The following is a 20,725-nucleotide window of genomic DNA, read 5'->3' on the forward strand; positions in this document are numbered from 1 at the left end:
ATAGATAACTGATGTAACACTTTTAAAAAAGTATATATTTTATTGCACTTTAGGTTCTGGGGTACACGTGAAGAACATGCAAGATTCTTGCATAGATACCTACATAGCAATGTGGTTTGCTGCCTCCGTTCCCATCACCTATATCTGGCATTTCTCCCCATGTTATCCCTCCCTTACTCCCTACCCCCACTGTCCCTCCCTTAGTCCCCACTCCAACAGACCTCAGTGTGTGATGCTTCCCTCCCTGTGTCCATGTGTTCTCATTGTTCAACACCCGCCTATGAGTGAGAACATGTGGTGTTTGATTTTCTGTTCTTGTGTCAGTTTGCTGAGAATGATGGTTTCCAGGTTCATCCATGTCCCTACAAAGGATATGAACTCATCATTTTTATGGCTTCTATGGTGTATATGTGCCACATTTTCTTTATCCAGTCTATCACTGATGGGCATTTGGGTTGGTTTCAAGTCTTTGCTATTGTAAACAGTGCTTCAATGAACATACGTGTGCATGTGTCTTTATAATAGAAAAATGTATAATCCTTTTGATATACACCCAGTAATAAGATTGCTGGGTCAAATGGAATTTCTATTTCTAGGTCCTTGAGGAATTGCCACACTATCTTCCACAATGGTTGAACTAATTTACACTCCCACCAACAGTGTAAAAGTGTTCCTATTTCTCCACATCCTCTCCAGCATGTCTCCAGATTTTTAAAAAATTACCATTCTAACTGGCATGAGGTGGTATCTCAATGTAGTAGTTTTGATTTGCATTTCTCTCATGACCAGTAATGAGAGCATTTTTTCATATATTTGTTGGCTTCATATATGTCTTCTTTTGAAATGTGTCTGTTCATATCCTTTGCCCACTTTTGAATGGGTTTGTTTGTTTTTTTCTTGTAAATCTGTTTTAGTTCTTTGTAGATTCTGGATATTAGCCCTTTGTCAGATGGGTAGACTGCAAAAAATTTTTCCCATTCCATTGGTTGCCGGTTCACTCTAATGATAGTTTCTTTTGCTGTGCAGAGGCTTTGGAGTTTAATTAGATTCCATTTATCTATTTTGGCTTTTGTTGCCAATGCTCTTGGTGTTTTAGTTATGAAGTCCTTGCCTATGCCTATGTCCTGAATTGTTTTGCCTAGGTTTTCTTCTAGGGTTTTTTATGGTGTTAGGTCTTATGTTTAAGTCTAATCCATCTGGATTTAATTTTAGTGTAAGGTGTCAGGAAGGGATCCGGTTTCTGCTTTCTGCACGTGGCTAGCCAGTTTTCCCAACACCATTTATTAAACAGGAAATCATTTCCTCATTGCTTGTTTTTGTTAGGTTTGTCAAAGATCAAATGGTTGTAAATGTGTAGTGTTGCCTCCAAGGCCTCTGTTCTGTTCCATTGGTCTATATCTCTGTACTATGCTGTTTTGATTACTGTAGCCTTGTAGTATAGTTTGAAGTCAGGTAGTGTGATGCTTTCAGCTTTGTTCTTTTTGCTTAGAATTGACTTGGCTATGTGGGCTCTCTTTTGCTTCCATATGAAGTTTAAGATGGTTTTTCCAGTTCTGTGAAGAGGGTCATAGGAAGCTTGATGGGGATAGTGTCGAGTCTATAAATTACTTTGGGAAATATGGCCATTTTCATACTTCCCATAGAGAAATGGCACAGATAAAAATTGTATTTTGCACAGAAAAATTTTATTTGAAAGGAGAGAAAGAAAACAAATCCCTTCCCCTGTATATCTCTTCCCCTGTATATCTGCAGCTTGACGAGCTTCAGTTGAAGGGTTGGCTTTAAGTCTGTTTTCATTTCCAGTGGGTACGCTTTGAGTTGGCACACAAATTCAATGTGTGAATGGTGTGGGAGTTAAGAAAGTTGCATTGCTATTTCTCTTTTTAAAATTAACAGTGGAATCCTTATGCGAGCCATGTAGGCTCGGGAATGTGCCACACGCTGTTCTCTAACTGCATAATGAGGGAGTTCTCCATAATAAAGTAGTCCTCATTCTTGCCAAAATTGGTGCCCCTCCTCCACAACCTCCTCTGAGAGGCAGGAGACTGACAGCTGCTCTGCAGGCCTCCCCAACTCCTATAATTTCACTGTCAATGTAACCTCCACATCCTGGCTATGGGGCATCTCAGGTGAGGCTTACGATTGAGTCTGCTTGCTCTGAGGTCCCTGTCGTCTTTAGCTTCCTGGCTGTTCTGACACCGTGAATACCTTCCTGATCTACATTATGTGCACATACACTCCTTGACAAGGTCAGTTCCCAGTGGCTCTCGGCTACCCTTTATAGGGAAGACGTTTCTACAAAAATGTGGTCCTTCAACCAGCAGAAGTGGCACCATGGGAATTTACTAGAAATGCAGATTCCAAGGCCTACCCCAGCCCTACTTTATCAGAAACTGTGGGTTTTTTTTTTTTTTGCATTTGTTTTTGTTTTTTTGAGACAGAATCTTGCTCTGTCACCAGGCTGGAGTGCAGTGGCACCATCTCAGCTCACTGCAACTTCCGCCTCCCAGATTCAAGTGATTCCCCTGCCTCAGCCTCCTGGGACTACAGGTGCCCGCCACTACGCCCAGATAATTTTTTGTGTTTTTAGTAGAGACAGGGTTTCACCATGTTGGCCAGGATGGTCTCTATCTCTTGACCTCGTGATCCACCCGCCTTAGCCACTCGAAGTACTAGGATTACAGACGTGAGCCGCCGCGCGTGGTCCCACCAGAACCTGCGGTTTAACAAGCTCCCCCAGATGATTTGTGTGCCCACTACAGTCTGAGGGGTGCTGGGTATATACTTGGGAGCAGATCAGAAGGTTGTCTAAGTTTCTCTCTTCAGTCTTGATCAGCCAATCAACTAGTCAAGGCCTGCTTTCCTTCATATGCTAAATGTGGAAATCAGAGTAGTAAAAAGGTACCAGCCCTGGGGGCTCCCAAGTAAAAACTTTTCTCATGGCAATTGCAAGATTAAGGACAGTAACGTGGCCCAGGAAGGTAGGGACATGGGGGACATCTGAGGATTCTGTGGCACCTGTGAATGCAGAGGCTGCCATGAAGTTTAGGCTCCTGCAGTGACTTATCAGGATTATCTTACATTGGCTGGTCGTTCTGACAGCAGAGAAAAATGTCTGATTTTGGTTTTGACAAAAAACCATGGCTGGGCAGGTGGGTGAGTGCACAGGCAGACCTTGTGTCCTGCTGTGGCTTCTGCACAGGTAACTTAAAACCTCTTCAAGAAAGTCGTCAACTAGAAATTTATAGTTATAAAATTATTATAAGACCATTCCTTAAGGATATACTGACCACATATTTAAAGTTTTCCTCTTAGGCTGGCCTGGGTGGCTCATGCCTGTAATCCCAGCACTTTGGGAGGCCGAGATGAATGGATTACCCAAGGCCAGGAATTGGAGATCAGCCTGGCCAACATGGTGAAAGCCCGACTCTGCTAAAAATACAAAAATTATCCCGGTGTGGTGGCAGGTGCCTGCAGTCCCAACTACTCCAGAGGCTGAGGCACGAGAATCATTTGAGTCCAGGGGGCGGAGGTTGCAGTGAGCCAAGACTGCATAACTGCACTCCAGTCTGGATGACGGAGCATGACTCTGCCTCAAAAATAAAATAAAAGAAATAATAATAAATTTTAAAATGAGGTGTTCCTTTTAGGTTCTTAAAGTCCTATGTGGCTCTTCACTTTCCTGTGCTTCCATCATCCAACATGCCTTCAAGGTTATTAATTCTTTAGAAATGTGTTTCCATCATCTTCTTTCATTTCCTTTTCTGTGCCATCCCTAAAGTCCAAGCTATTATAACTTCTAATTATAACAGTTATTAGATGACTACTGTTTTACAAAATATTTCCCCAAACACAACTTTAAAATGTCTTTAGCTGCACAGAGTTTCCTAAAATGATGTTTATCAGGCTGCTTTCCTGTTTCATAACCACAGTGATGGTCCATCTAAATGACTCTCCTTTATCTTCAGTGCTTTGGCGATCTGGCCTCATGTCACTGGACATGAGGCATATATCTCATGTATATGCCAGACAAACATGGCATATACACCCAAAATATGGGTCAAGATTTCTTTCCCAACATCATCTCTTGACAAATAGAAAGTCACTTTATATATGTCTTTACAAAGTTGGGTGCCTTTTGAAAAAGCACTGGTAATGTGCATATTTTCTTTTTTGGGGGACAGAGTCTTGATCTGTCACCAGGTCAAAATGATCTCAGCTCACTGCAACCTCCCCCTCCCTGGTTCAAGTGATTCTCCTGCTCAGCCTCCTGAGTAGCTGAGACGACAGGCAAGCACCATCATAACCAGCTAATTTTTGGATTTTTAGTAGAGATGGGGTTTCACCATGTTGGCCAGGATGGTCTTGATCTCTTAACCTTGTGATCCACCAGTCTTGGCCTCCCAAAGTCCTAGGATTACAGGCATGAGCCACGGTGCTGGCCAATATGCATATTTTCTCAGCTACTTTATTTGGAAAAAAAAAATCACTGCTTGGGGAATCACGTCTTAGATTGAAATCAGTGCTAGCTTGGGATGCTTATTGAGATTACATGTTATAACAAAAAAAAAAAAGGAGGAAAAGACATCAAATACAGTTTAGTAATTACTTCAGGAAGTGTGACCTCACTTCTAAGACTTTAAAAGTGATTATTTTTGAAAGATTACTTAAAAACTAAAGTAAGAAGGTACTTTGTGGAGATCATGAGTATGCAACTACAGGAGGAAGGAGATAAAAACTCATCTAATGGGATGGAACTGGTAAATTGTGGCTTGGATAACAACATTATACATGAATTGAAGTAATGCCATATATCCAGTACCTTAGATGACCATGGAGATGAGGTACTCTGGAAAACTGTGGTAGATGACTAAAAATATGCCTGTAAGTGATTATGGTGATGCATGAGAAGAGTTTCAAAGACAGATGTGTAAAATGTGAAAATGGAGAAAAGCAGTGTTTGTATGTTGCATGAGACACTACTGTAAACAAGCAGGTGCATTCAAGGAAAGCCTTGTGGCCCACACGTTGACGCCACAGGGCCTGCCTCAGCAGGGTCAGTGCCTAGACCTCCCAGCCTGAGACCTCACTATTGATTGGGTCAGTCGACATCAGGTGACCAAGCAAGGTAAAGACAGAAAGCCCTGGCCACTTTGGCTTCACTGAGGGTAACTCTGGTAGGCAACATTTGCTCCAGAGCTCCCTGAAGGGTTGGTGGAGTCTTTGTCAGGCTTGTATCACAGTTTAATATCTTTCTCTGCTAAATCCTGCTTTTCTCTTTCTTTGACAGGTATTGATCTCTAAAAAACATTCACACTCCAAATTCCATCTCAGCATCTGTTTCTGGAGAATTCAGTCTCTGTCAGCATGGGTACTATGTTAATAAATATTACAAGAAGATGTTGATCAGTTCATCTACCTCCTTACAAGTTTACACATTCAGGTTGGCTACTGAAATTTTTCTTTAAACATTATCTCATTGGGAAAACTGGGTATCAGCTTATGAATAAGGTCAATTTTTATTGCATACTCTCAGTATTCCCATTGATACTGTATTGAGGCTGGTCCACTCACTGTCCCTCCTGCCCTATCCCCTATTCCCATATCACACTCAATTGCACTCATTCCTCCACCTAGGTTCTGGCTCATGCCATTTCCTCAAAGTAAATTTCTGTCCTTCTGTTCTCTTGCACATGTAGACACTACTCATTCTTCAGGGTCTTCAAGAATACCGCTTCCTCCACAAAGACCTCTTTGACTTATGTAGACTTCTCTTTTATTCTTAACTTTAAAAAATAGATGTCATTTTGTTTTAAAAATGTAACTCAGTTAAGTGAAGCTATTTTCTAATCATTTCATGTGAATTACATCTCCCAGTACCTAATACAGCACAGAGAGCATAACGTAGTTACCTGTAAAAACACTAGTTAATTGAGTAAAATTGATCAATAACAATATTGAAAATATTAAGAAACATCCAAACAATTTAAAGTTTAAATTATACCCTGGGGGAGCAGTATGTTCCAAAGCCTGTTTCCTGGATTTTCCTTTTTCTTTAAAAAATGTTTTTATGGTCAAATTTATTTGGAAAATGTTGCCTGTCATATCTTCCTATTGGGGATGAGTGCACTGGGTAATTAAAGGATTTGAAAAGTCTCTCAGTAAATAAATTATTTGACTTTAACCAAACTACTTTAATCATAATGCATTTATTCCCTGTTTTGAATAGCATCTGTGAGCATCTCTGGGGAATCTGTGTTGTGCAGAACATCCTTTGGGAGCTGTGTCCTGGCAGATAGCAGAGACCTAGATGCCCATAGAAATAGGCTCCGTGTCAAATGGGCTGATGACTGGCACCTCCAAATCTAAGGGGGGACATGGCTTTAGCAGACTTGCGATGTCACCATTGCAGGCACAGGAAGCCAGCTGAAGGAACCGGAAGGTAGAGCTGTCAGTTCGTGCCAGTGACTCATGGGAAATAGTTGATTTAGGGTAGCTAGTCTCAACCCTGGCTGCACATCGGAATCACCCAGGGAGCTTTAAAACATCCTGATGCCTGGGTCTCACCCCTGGAGACGCTGATGTCATGGGTCTGGGGTGGGGCCTGGGCACTGGGATATTGTGAATTCCCCACAGGATTCCAGTTTCAGCAAAGCTGAGAGCCACTGCTTCAGGCAAGTGGGGATGCTTGTGTGTGAAATGATTCTTTTCTTCCAGATTCCAGGTTTCTTTTATTGAATGTATCTGCTGTACGGGAAATTACTCTGGGAAATCGATAAGTAAATAACCATCTGTGCTGCTCATCTTGGTGCTTAAACCTCCAACTGTAAGTAGGCTCCGAGAACCACCAGTGCTGGTTAGAAAGGCAGAGTTTCCTGCCCCACCCAGAACCGGGTCCTGATGCCTGGGTGATCTGTAGGAGCACTGCAGCCTAAGAGCATTGGGCTAGACTGGAGGTGCCTGGTGAAGAGCAGCTCCTCTCACTGGAAGCCTGTGAACCAGAGGGCCTGCTGCACACCTGCCTCTGACTTTATCTCAGTCCCATAGGCGCAGTCAGCCTGGCTCCTATGCCTCTGTCCTGCTTCCCCAGAGGATGGCTGCCTACCTCTCGAAGGAGCCTTCAGGGGCCCCCACAGTACCCTTTTCAAACACCAGTTAGTCAATATTTTAAGTTGGGGGACCCCAAATTCGTGGAAATCTATCTGGCTGTGTTCCCTTATGCATTAAGAAGCAGAAAAGAACAGAAATATAATTTTATTTCTATAGATGATAAACATTGTCAGAAATGGTTCTTTTCCTTCTTTGTTTTGTATTTAGTGAAGAGTGGGGGAATATCAGAAATGGAGGCCCCGAAAGATGAACTAAATCATCCAAATGCGTATGAGCCAGGTAGGGGTGAGTCTGCCACTTCAGAGGCCCATGGGAGCTGAGCTGGATGAATGCAGAGTGAAGAGTCAGAGACCCCACAGACGCCAGTGGTGAACTCCTGTGACTGTGTTGGTGCATCTAGCTCCACCGTCAAACAGGATCATAACTTGCTCCATCAATGACTGGTTCATAGTGCGCGTCTGTCTCATGCAAGGTGTGCTCATTACTTTAACACAACGTTTACCTTGTAAACGTTTCTCATCATGAAAAAGAAACAGACCAGTAACCTCATATTTTTGTGATGAGTAGATTTTTTTGGTTCATCAGCCCGGCCCTTTCTCCATTATCAAGCTTATGGCAAGGCTGACATTCCAGGGCAAACACTTGCCTTCTTGGTACCCACGAGCAGTGGACTCCTCATTCTGCTTTGGTTTACTGCTTCCACATTAACTCATTAACTAGCTCCCTTATTCATTGCTCAACAGACAATTCTTATCTACTGTGTTGGGAACAGGGCTAGGCAGTGGGTCTTCCTGTTCTTACCTACCTAGAATCAGAGAAGAACACAGTGCATGGAGCCTAGGGATGGAGAAAAGCTCGATGTGGCAACTTCCAGATCCTATCATAGGAGATGGAGCCACACGTCTCTCCAGGATGCGTATTCTGGGAGGTTTATTCCCAAGTAGGAAGACAGTGTGGGTGATAGGCAACCCCATGCTTGGCAAATGTTCACTAACGAAGGTATCTTTACTATGATGGGTCCATCTGCATTCTCCTATTCCATATCCCTTGCCTGTGAAGAGTCTGCAAAGGTTAGGTGCTACTGCAGCTTACCGGGCCTTCTGCATAGGGAGGAAGACAAGTTGGACATCCAAACAAGGTGGCATACAACCGAGAACTCTGTTGGAGGCGGTTAGCAGAAACCCAATCCAAATTAGCTTAAGCAAAACAGAAATTTTAATTTAAGGATATGGGAGAGATTTGTCAATTACGGCTCAATAAGACAGGGAAAAAGGATGTGGGGGAGGAGCATGGCTCATGGAATCCAATGGAGTCAATGCTTGGAATTTGAGAATGACACAAATCCAAAAACATGAATGCTCTCAGGACTCTGCTTGTAATATTCGTATAATTGATAAAATTTGTGGAGCATTTATTATGTCCTAGGCATTTTTTCCACTTAGTTTCATTGTATTTTATCTATTTATTTTTACAACAACTCTGTAAAATCTGAACTAAAATTATTCAATTTTTCAGAGGTGGAAGCCTGGGGAAGTAAAGGCACGTGTCCAATGTCACACAGCTATTGTAGTAAGAGAACAAGTGTGAATACAGAGCCTGTGCTACTGACACTCACCACATCAAAGTCTCCTCCTGCCTTGGTGCTGACCGCTGTCCTCTGTCCCTCAGCTCAACTCACCCCGAGTTTCACTCATCCATCCATCCATCAGTCTATGGGGACACCACACTTCTCTGTCTCGAGTCATGTCTCAAGGAAAGGACTATCAGTGGCCAGCTTGGGTTAAGTCCCAGGGGTTTCACCCAGAGAAGGCTCTGCCATACCAAGGAGAAGAGATGGGTGAGAGTGAGGGCTTCAGGCGCAAGGTGATGGTTTTCAGGAACTGAGTGCTTCTGGGCAGCCAAACAATTGTTAACACAAATTTCACCTTTGCCTCCGGCATGACTTTTCATTTTTGCTTTACTTCCCAGCAATTTAGAAACAAATTTAATTTTCTATCTTTTTTTAAATATACATTTAATTTTCAAAGGCACTGACTAATTCATTCCACATGTCTGAGAGTGTCTAGTTCTCTTCCCTATTTTACAGAGCTTTCCTCTTCTTTTACTATTTTTTTCAATCATTAAAAAAAATTCAATTCTCCTGTTTCATACTGTGCTTGATTTTTTGGTAAGCTGTCTTAGCTTACAAAAACATTTATGGAAATATGTGAGGGATAAATTATGGATTAAAAAAGAAAAAAGACTTCAGAGTTATGCTATCAACATGATCGCTACTAGCCATGTATGACCATTTAAACTTAAGTTAATTAAAATTAAATAAAATAAAAAATTTGGTTCCTCAGTCACAAGCCATATTTTAAATGCTCAACAGCACAGTATAGTTCTATATTATAGACTATTTCCCTCGTTGCTGAAAGTTCTGCTGGGTGGTGCTGCTACACAGGGTTTCAACAATGGTGTGCTGTCTCTGAAATAATGAGCTCCCTAAAGGAAGTGGCCGGATGACCTGTGTTCACCCTCCAGATCCCAGGGGTTGTTGAGTCCCAGCTTTCATTCCCACCATTATGTTTCCTGTTGATTACTTCCTGACTCACTTCCCTATTCATTTTCTCAAAGCCAACATTTACATCATATAAACTTAAGTTATTCCTTTTCTATTGCAGAAAAAATATACAATGGCAATAGACATTTTTGGGGGGTTGAAGGGATATTTATTACTGATACTAAAAATGTAATGCACTTACTTAATTAGAGGTGGGACCGAAGGAATGTATGAACTGAAAATGCCGGCTAACAAAATGTGTTTACACATGGAAATGCAGTAAGAGTCCTGAAACAGGGTTCCCATGTTCTCCCTGGTGGGAAAGTTTCCATCTTTCCTCTTTTTGTAACTGTCCAGAAAAGACAGAATGTTTTTGATCAAAGTGGCTTTGAATCTTTAGCATTACTTTCTCCCATTATAACAGAATTTTTTCCCATGCAGTGCCAATCCACACATTTAGTTTCTGCAGCTCCTTAGTTTTATTGGGATGGGGGTGGGGACACCATCCTGTTTGAAAGGGTTTACAGCTGATATTACTGTTTACAGTAAATTCCTAGACTGGGAGGAGGCAAAGGCACATTTTGGGAGCAGCTAGGTGGCTGGAAGAGATTCTCTGCCCCCAAGACTGATCAGCGGTCCTGCAAAAGTGAGAGCGGCTCACTTCTCCTTGGCAGTGTGCTCCAGCAGGGAGATTGGTCCCTAGGTATAGCACCTTCCAGCGCACGAATGTTCTCATGCCCCAAGGCTGTTGTTGAAATAGCAGGGCTGTCAAACCTGAAGGAACCATTCATTGCCTGTGGGCTGCAGGGACCTGGAACCCTGACCCAAACCAGGATGGCGGAGGTGCTCAATAATAATTATGATTCAGCTGTCCAACAGCTCAGTAAAAGGGGGACTTGGAGTCACATGCAACTTGATTTAAAGGATTCCAAAAATATGTGATATTTATTGTGCACCTGAGTTTAAGAACTGATATTCTTGCTTACTGAAGTTGGACATACTAAGTTTGGACATAAAATTTGAGGGGCGGGTTAGGGCAGTGTCTTTGTGACTGGCACACACTGGACACAGATGGCATTCTGAAAGCCACCATCCAGGACTGAAGAGTTGCTTTCCACACTCTGGAATTGTGACAAGAGGTTCACTTTAGAGAGTCTTTGGTGGATGAGCCTCATCAATGAACAGTCCTAGTGTGTGTGAGTGTGAGCTAAGCTTTGTTCTCTCAAGTCTAAAGACAATATTTGATTTAGCAATTGATTCAATTACATTACATGTGGATTTGGCTGAGTGGGGTGTGTGTGTGTGTGTGTGTGTTTCTTTTAAACAATGATGATAACCTTTCTGAATTCAGGTGGAAGCTGTCTTGACTGACCGCCAGGTACCTGGTGATTAACTCTTCGTTTCTTTTGTGAAACATACAAACATGCCCTGAGCTCACTGAGCGCTCACAGCTGGTAGGACAGGAGGCTCCTCTTTAGTAGGCCCACAGTGTGTTGTTTGCCTCTTTCCTAACCTGTTCATTCCACTTAATTGTATCATGATAACTACACAATTTGAGCAAATATTACTAAAACCATTGAGACACAGGCACACAAAGAAAGGGAAAGTGTTTCTAATGAAAAGAAGCAAAATGCTTGGGAAAGATTCAACGAGGAAAAGTTGCTTTAAATGTGTTGTTGGATTATATTTGATGGTTATTAGTACAGAATCTAAGATTCTTTAGTCAAGATGCTTTACACTGTCTTTAAATTCTCATTTCACAAAGGAAACTCAAATGAGACAACATGGAGGATGCATTGTCTGTGTGGTTCACCAAGAGAGGGAACAATACAGCACTCTAATCAGCACATCTATATTCAAAGAAAGGCACTGGCTGAATAAAAGCACTGGTGAGTAAATAGACATCTCAGTTCTCTGCTACAATAAAATGTTTGCATAGGCAAGAGTCCCTTTGACTGCCTGTTGAGCGCCCTCTGCTGGCCGGGAGGGAAGAGTGCCACGGCGGGGACGGCGTGGAGGCCCCACCCACGGTTTAGTTTCAGATCAGCGCTTTTCAGTTCCAAGATGCAGATTTCCGGTTCCAATGAACGCCGGCTGAAAATAGGGCCGTGGTTAAATCAATATCGTGAAACTATTTTATGCCAGTAGTACTTTCATCTATTTTTATAAGAATGTTTTGTAGTTGAGAAACCTAAAGAGATGATGAATTTCCCCCACCGCCCCAGACTATTTTGCCTTTCAGTGACTTGGTTATATTTTACGATAGGTGCCGATTCAAAGGCAGTGGTTTCAAAAAGTACAGCTGCTATTCTTTGGTGCCGCTATTCAGAATGACGATGTGAAATGAAAATGATTCTGACTATGGGAAGGTCTGATTTTCCTATGAATGAAAACAATCATGTGTGTAACAGAGAGCTCTCTCCAGCCATCGAGGGACTTTTTGCAGACAGAGAAAAGGATGCTAAAGGCATGTTCCCAATACTGCAGACTTGCCGAGATGGCGGCGGGCTCCTCCCGCCTCTGCAGCAGCGTCACAATCAATAATGCAGGGCTCTGCCGCAGAGGAAGCGCCTGCTTTTATGTAGGGGCTCCGGGACCCCAGAGCAGGTCTGGTCTATTAGCCCATCGCGCCATCTAGCATCCGCAGGGGCTCATAGCAGGTTGAGACTGCAATCTAGATTTTGCAGAAGGGTAACTTTTAGCCTTCTGCAAAATCTAGATCTCACTTAATGTAGATCTCACTTAAGAAGGCAAAAAAAAAAGTGAGCGCAGTGTTTATTCATTTGCTTGTCAGATTAGTAATTTTAAGGCAGGAAACTCTAAATATTTACCAAGCCCCTGCTGTAGGTCAGTCGTGTTGTGGGTAACAAGGCTATGATGATGGTTGAGTCTCTATTTTCAGTGACCCAGTCTAGTAGGGACAAGCCATATAAACATGTGCCCAGTTAAATCTGAATTTCAGGTTAACAAGAAATTTGTTTTTAGTGTAAGTGTCTCCCATATGTGCTAAAGCAGTTAACTGGCATATATTATTATCATTATTTTTATAAGCAAAATCCTGCAACCCTGCATCTAAACAGATAATTGCAGTACAGGTTTTACAAGGGCAGGGTGACAGACTAATGCTTGAGGAGCTTTGCTGTAGGAGCTGGTTAGGAAGGCTTCTCAGGGGAGAAGTCACTTGTGCAAACTGTTCATCAGGTAAAGCAGTGGGCAGGATTGTCCTGGTAGAATCACATAAGCAAAAGCAAGCAGCTGGGGGACTCACAGCACAACAGGTCTGTGCTGCCTGAGCTGGCAGGTGAGGCAAGGAGAGCACAGGGGTGAGGTTGTTTTGTTGTGGAAGGCCTTCTACCCTGTTTTCCAGGAACTACCTTTTATTCCAGAGGGAGTGAAAAGGGGTTTTGAATGGGAGAGTGACATGATTAAATTTGTGTTTAACGAAAAGAGATCAAATAGCAATGTTGAGGCTGGACTAGGGAAGGTAGGAAGCTGGGAGGCAGGGAGGCCTGATGGAAATTATCTGAGATGAGTGAGCTCAGAAAAGTAGCAGAGCTTGAATGTGAATGAGGGTCTTCTGACTCCAAGTCCAGGATGCCTGTCACTGTTCCCATCTAATTGAATTATGATTCACATGTGCAACCATTTTACAAATCAGGAATGACACACCGCATTATGCATACTTTTCCTTCTCTGAAAGATTAGCTTCACTCACATTTGGAAATACTAAAAATTTTTTCTTCTCTCCCTTCTCCTTCGCTTGTGGTTGGCTCAGTGTCTGCCTCTGATTAACTCAGCCCTGTTTCCCCACACAGAGCTCCCCCTGCAAACCAGACTAACAAGGCCAAGTGACAAAATGAATTATATCCCTCTGAGATATTTGGCCTTGTTTTCCATGGGCGAAAGCCTGATGCCTTAAAATGCCCTTAGAAGGAGGACACCTGCTTATTTTCAAGGAGGCTCTGACCCAAGCCCCACGCAGATGGCTGGGCAGAGCAATTTGTGGTGGTCAAGTGTTGCTCATTTTTGGACCTGGTTTATTAAAAGTTAGATAGGAGACCAAACAGAGCCTTGTGACTCTTTGCCCCTCCATCCATGGTGGGGGGCATTGGCAGCACCTTAGCACACACAGAACAGCCCCTCAGAGAATGCACAGGTGTTGATTAACAAGGCTTCTATACACATTAGTGGAGGAAGAAGAGAAAACAAACTTACTCTCTCATGTACTTATGACTAGAGTCATGTTGGGATCTTGAGACTAGGGCTTTGTAAAAAAATGGGATGCTTTTAACAGAAAGGCATATAGAGAAAAGGTGAGATGTGCAATACAGTCACATCACCTAATGACGTTTTAGTAAATGACTGACCACATATTCAAAAGTGATCTCATAAGGTTATAATGTAGCCGAAAAATTCCAATCATTTAGTGATGTCATAGCCACTCCAACATCACAGTGCAATGCATTAGATGTTTGTGGTGATGCTGGTGTAAACAAAGCGACTGCGCTGCCAGTCGTATAAAGGTAGAGAACATAGGGCCGGGTGTGGTGGCTCACGCCTGTAATCCCAGCACTTTGGGAGGCCTAGGTGGGCAAATTACGAGGTCAGGAGTTCGAGACCAGCCTGGCCAACATAGTGAAACCCCGTCTGTATAAATATACAAACAATATTAGCTCAGCATGGTGGCAGGCACCTGTAGTCCCAGCTACTTGGGAGGCTGGGGCAAGGAGAATTGCTTGAACCTGGGAGGAGGAGGTTGCAGCGAGCCAAAATTGCACCACTGCACTCCAGCCCAGGCGACAATCTGAAAAAAAGAAAAAGAAGTATAGCACATACAATTACGTACAGTATATATTTGATAATAAATGACTGCATTACTGATTTACATATTTACTCTACTATATTTTTATCATTATTTTAGAGCGTAATCCTTCTACTTATTAAAAAAGTTAGCTATAACACAGCCCCAGGCAGGTCCTTCCGGAGGTATTTTAGAAGAAGGCATTGTTATCATAGGAGCTGACAGCTCCAGCATGTTTTTGCCCCTGAAGGCCTTCCAGTGGGACAGGATGTGGAGGTGAAAAGAAAGTGATATTGATGATCCTCACCCTTTGCAGGCCTAGGCTAATGTGGGTGTTTGTGTCTTAGTTTTTAATTTAAAAAATTTTAAAAGGAAAAAGCATACAGAATAAAGATATAATTTATTTATAATCAATATTATTTATTTATTTATAAAGCAGTACAATGTGTTTTAAGCTGTGTTATAAAAGTATCAAAAAGTTGGCCAGGTGCAGTGGCTCATGCCTGTAATCTCAACACTTTGGGAGGCCAAGGTGGGTGGATCATTTGAGGTTTGAGACCAGCCTGGCCAACATGATGGAACCCTACCTCTACTAAAAATACAAAAATTAGCCAGATGTGGTGGTATGCACCTGTAATCCCAGCTACTTGGGGGCCTGAGGCAGGAGAATTGCCTGAACTTGGGAGGTGGAGGTTGCAGTGATCTGAGATCGCACCACTGCACTCTAGCCCAAGCGACAGAATGAGACCATCTCAAAAAAAATCAAAAAGTTTTAAAAAAGTTAAAAAGTCCATAAAGTAAAAAAGTCACAGTAAGCTAAGGTTAATTTATTATCGAATAAAAAATAGGCTACACCAAATCTGTTTGTTCATAGGACTACAGCAGAGCACAGGAAAGGCCTAGGCCTTCCCATTCACTCACCACTCAGTCACTCACCCAGAGCAACTTCCTGCCTGCAAGCTCCATTCATGGCAAATGTCTTACACAGGCGGACCATTTAAAATCTTTGATATGATTTTTTACTGTACCTCTTATATGTTTAGATACACAAATACGTACCATTGTGCTATAATTGCCGACAATATTTAGTCCTGTAACGGGCTGTACAGGTTTGTAGCCTAGAGCAACAAGCTCTGCCATACAGCCTGGGTATGTAGCAGACTACACCATGTAGGTCTGTGTCAGTTAACTTTAAGATGTTTGCACCATGACAAAATTACCTAACAACATACATCTTAGAACATGTCCCTGTCTTTAAGCAACATGTGACTGTAATTGGTAATAGTTTGCAAATGGCAGAAAAGGATGCAATGGATAAATGTATGCAAAATTACAGACATGCTTAGCTTTGGTAGTATACAGTATGTAGCATAAGGTGACTTAAAGGGATTGCCTTTTAAATCACCAGGTTTCTTTTGAGCACCTACATGCAAACGTCCTTCAGCCTTGTTGGGCCTGCAGTAGCACCCGGCAGGCAGAGTTGCTACATGGTTAGAGACCCAGTTGCAGGCCCAGCCAGGAGTGGACACAGAGCTGTGGGAGATGGTCCAGATGCTGCAGCTTTGGTTTTGGTTCTGAATTCTGTGAATTTTCAGGGGAGAGTCCATACTCCAGGAGAATGGCAGTTTTGTGAAGCTTAGGGTATTTGTAGCAAGTATGAGTATGACTTCACAACTTCATTTCCTTTAATTCAAATTAAAGCAGACTCTGAGCCCTCCTCCCCTGCCTCCATCCTGCGGTGGATTTGTTCTGAGGTGTCGTTGGTGCATTTCTCTGCACCCCAATACCATGGCCACCATCATGACCACCCACCCACACCACTGCCACCACGAGCGGGGGTTGGACAAGAGTCCAGCAGGCCTACAAGGTGCCTAGAAAAGAGGCCAGGCCTCTGATCATCAGTTCCTAAGTTTTCCTCCGATAACTGTGTGGTCCAAGTCTGCATAGACACTTGAGGCTTTGCATCCTCACAAAGTTCTTCGAGGAACTTGCCAGTGCACGGCACTCTGGTACTGGGTCAGTCTCCTGGAAGCACCGTTAATCATCAAGTCCCTCTGAGCTCTAGCTGCTTTCCTGGGCTGCTGCACGGGGAGGCCTGAATGCCCAGTCCTTACCCAGCTCTCAGCTGCACTCCTCTTCCTCCCTCTCCTCTCCCAGCATCACCTCTCACCAGTGAGAACGAGGCAGGATCTCAAAAGGCAAGATAAAGCATTCCCGCAGCTTCCACCGTGTGCTTAGAGGATGGATAGGAGGGAACCCTAAGGGGCCTCGCTAACTTCTTGAAATTCAGGAGGTGAGCAGGTGGATGAGAAATACTGAGAACTCAATGCAAATTGATTTTTCAATAAGTCATCCTGCTACTGATCATGGTGTCATTTATCAGCCATGCAGAGAGCAGCAGAGCCTGGCAACGAAGTTCTTGGAATCTTGATTCTACCTCTTGTTAACCATGTGACCTTGCTCCAGTTTCCTAATAAGTAAACCAAAGATGGTGATAATAGCACACAGGCACAGTGTTGTTGAAGGATCAGATGAGTTAATACGTATGCCACACTCAGTACAATATTGAGACACAGTGACACCCACTAAATGTTAGCTCTTATTATTACACCCCCTTTTTTTTTTTGTTTTGGAGACAGGGTTTCTCTCTGTTTCCCAGGCTGGAGTGTAGGGGTGTGATCATAGCTCACTGCAGCCTCAACCTCCTGGGCTCAAGCAATCTTCCCGTCTCAGCTTCCCAAGTAGCTAGGACTACAGGCACACACCACCACACCTGGCTAATTTTTTGATTTCTCTTTTGTAAAGATGGAGTCTCACTGTGTTGCCCAGGCTGTGAGTTTCACAGGAGCAAATACTGACCCCCCTCATAGCACACATTCAATACATTACTTATATAAATGATATTTGTCTCTTTTCTCAAGGCTGTCAATATTCCCTTCTCCACAACCAGTCAGATAGGAAGATAAGAAAAGTGGGAATGAGGAAAGGAAGACTCACTCATACTGTGCCGAGACCACAGGCATGAGCTCTGAACGCTACCTGCCCGGATGGCCGGTACTCCCAGGAGAAGGGACTATTCTAGCTGTGATAATGTTCCTAATGGAATGGTTTTAGAATCTTATGGGAGGAGAAGTGGGATGTGCTCTGTGTGGGGAGCTTATCACCATTAGGGTGTGCATCTTGCTGGGGAAAGATGCCTGGCTGTGAGTCACCTCCTGAGTCTTCACTTGGCTTCATCTCTCGACTCCATATATCACTTTCTCAGATGTCTTCTCTGCCCCAATCTAAATTAGCTCCCACCTGTCGTTCTCTCTCATAGTTTCTTCTTTTCTACTATTTAGTCTTTGTTCAACTCTCAATGACAGATATTTTGTGCATTTATTTGTTCAGCGTCTTCTCTACCAGCAGATTATTTAGCTGTAGAGGGCAGAGGTTAAGTGTGTTTTATTGACCAAGTATAATCGCTTAGCTTTCGCTTTTTAATCTGTTAAATGAGGATGGTAATACTGCTTTTGCCCACCTCACTGAGCTGTAAAATTAAAAAATATAATACATGGGAAACTTCTTTGTAAATCATAAAACATGGTACACATTGAGTTATGCTTAGCGCCATGTCTATTTGCACATACATCACAAACTGAGTACTTGTGAAATGAACTCCTAGACAGATGAGCCTCTGTTAAATGAGATAATGGGAACACGTGCTCAGAGCAGGACACACACTGTGATAGCTTTTATTGCGTAAGGTTCAAAATAGCAGCCCCAACCTCTAAAAATACCATATTCACTGAGTCTACCCATAGTAGGCTGGAAAGAGGTAAATGGGAGTCCCACAGCTAACAATGTCTGAACACATGCTAGAGTGAGTAACCCAGAGACAGTGTGTTCTGGAACTGGGGGACGTTTTGCAGGTTACTTCTCAAGCAAGATGTTCCTTTCCTACCAAGAGGCAAGGATGGTTGACATCTGTCTTTTCTTGCTCCACAGCAATGAGATGGCAGAGGGACAGAAGATGATTCTGGAAAAATGCCTGCTGCTGCCAGAATTTCACAGAGAGCAAATGGGAGGAGGGTGAAACTCCTTAAGTTCAAACATTTCACAGATATGTGCATTACTATATGTGGAACTGAGAGAGTTGGAGCTGGAGTGATACAGCTGATGAATACCCCAGTGCTAGGCTGCAACTCCTCTGCTTTTGATAGACAAACCAGAAACATGAAATTATCCATCCTGATGGCCTGTGTGGTGTGGGAATCACTGAGGCTGGGAACCCACAGATCAGTGGTGTGAACCAAGAAGATAAAACATCAGATTGGACCAAAACAGACACATTTTCTTCACTACTCCATTCTCTGGTTTTGTCCTATATCTTAGGGAAGCAGGATAAGACACTGACAGCCTAACTACGCTGGGTATTCCTTGTCGTTCAATGTGCATATACTTATAGTTTAACTGACTCCTTAGTAAGCTATGTGTGGCCTGCAGGTTTTAGGGTATCCGTGGTTCTCCACAGATTCTCTGTGGCAGAGTACAGCCTGCTTTTTCCCAGGCCCTCAGCTCAGGCCTGAGCGAGGCTTGACATTGTCTTTATACAGTAGTGACCGTCTTGAGCAGAAACGAAGGTGAGTGATGGGTATAGGATAGGTAAGGCAGCAGGAAAAGGCGGGATAGGTACCAAGTCAAAGGAACTAGAAACAGGCCTTGGGATGGGGCAGGCAGTGGGTTGGACACTGGATCTGAGAGGGACAAAGTGCCAGTGCAGTGGCAAGTGAAGGTGAGAACACAGACCTGGGCTGGGAACATGGAGAAGAGAAGGCCACACGTGATGGCAAAGGAGATGGGCTGGTGGCCACACGTGTCAGGGAGGTGAGTATGAAGATGAGAAGCACTACAAACCTGTCAACATTTTATGTTTAATCTTCATTCATTAAAGGAATGATTGCTACCTGTGTAACTGTTTGATTTTAGGTCCGGAAAAATGGAGTTTAACTTCATTGTCATCTGTCACGGAACTGTGGCCACAGAAAAAGGCATCTCTCAGGCTGGGTACTGTAGGAGTCCGCCCCCTGCTCCATCTGTAGTTTTTCCACCCACAGTCCACCTGGTGTGAGAAAGGTGTAGGGATAAAGGTGAGCCCAGGGCACCGTGGGCACCTCCGAGAGAATCTGAGTGGGTGGAGTCAGGGTCCTTCGAGAGCCTGTCATTAACATGGACGGGGAAAGCCAGAGCTATGCTGTGATGGGTGCTGTGGGGCGCCCAGGCCTGCACTCTGTCCGTGAGGGTGAAGGGGGAGAAGGAAGCAGCCCAGAGAAGACCCGGAGCAGGGCAAACACAGATGGAGAAGCTGAGGGCAAGGAAGGGAATGACATGGGACCCCCACCTGTTGTCCGGGCAGGCTCTGCTCTCCAGGAGCAGGTGGCACAGTCAGTCAGAACAGTCACTACCTGCCCTGCCCTCGTGAGTCCCGGGAGGAAAGTGCTCGCCCACTTCTGACCTGTGTCACACTCACTACGAAGGCAGGTATTAGAAGAATCCCATGAAAGTAAACAGGGTGTTCAAACGGATCCTTAAAAATGAAAGTGCAGGCTGCAAGTGGGTAGTGTGGGAGGTGCATGGGGTTTGCAGAGGAGACAGGGGAGCTTTGTGCACCCGGAGCAATGAATAAGCAGCGACTTCTCTACCCCTCACCGTGGCTCCACGGTCCCAGCGACATGCGGGGGCTCCTCTTCTTCACTCTTCTCCTTGCCAGCCTGGCACAGGTAAGTCCTTTCTCCCGACTCTTTCCCCTCCGGAGACTACAATCATTCTTAGTGTTTCAGGCCAAAAGCTAAACAAAATGAAGATGGGGAAAGAGGGAGGATAAATGGCCTGTGGAAATACTTCATAAGAAATAGGAAGCCATTTTCCTCTCCAAAGAGTTCTGTGTTAGTTCTTGACTTCATGCAAGAAACGTAAAACGTTTCTCCCTTTCAGGTAATGGCACCAAAGTCCCCTTTCACTATGTTTGAACAGCCCCACACTTTCCTATAGATTTTTGTAGCAGAGCCTAAGGCACAGCCTGGCACGGTATGGGAAACTCTCTCTCCATGCCAGTTCCAGGCGGAGGCTCAACTTTCCATAGCTGTTTGCAAACTGTGCAAAGAGCCCCTGGAAAAACGAATCTTGACAGCGACTTTTTCCAGTGAAGCTTGTCCTTGTTTGAAAGGAGCACTTTGGAACAAACATTTACATTTTGAAAGCGTTCTCTTACTTTGTCTTTCCTCAATCCATGT

General features: G+C 43.7%; 1 protein-coding gene across 1 annotated transcript in view; it reads left to right on the plus strand.

Annotated features, from left to right (window-relative positions):
* The first annotated feature begins 6,466 nt into the window (after positions 1-6,466).
* The window catches only part of CCN6 (cellular communication network factor 6), a 29,694-nt gene continuing 15,435 nt past the window's right edge, over positions 6,467-20,725 (plus strand). Inside the window, exons 1-3 of the mRNA XM_035296543.3 lie at positions 6,467-6,826; positions 11,418-11,541; positions 18,441-20,212. Of these exons, the coding sequence (XP_035152434.3) occupies positions 20,066-20,212 (147 nt within the window). The 5' untranslated portion in view covers positions 6,467-6,826; positions 11,418-11,541; positions 18,441-20,065. The remainder of the gene's footprint in view (positions 6,827-11,417; positions 11,542-18,440; positions 20,213-20,725) is intronic.

The sequence above is a fragment of the Callithrix jacchus genome, chromosome 4, assembly GCF_049354715.1.
Source record: "Callithrix jacchus isolate 240 chromosome 4, calJac240_pri, whole genome shotgun sequence".
Classification (NCBI taxonomy): domain Eukaryota; kingdom Metazoa; phylum Chordata; class Mammalia; order Primates; family Cebidae; genus Callithrix; species Callithrix jacchus.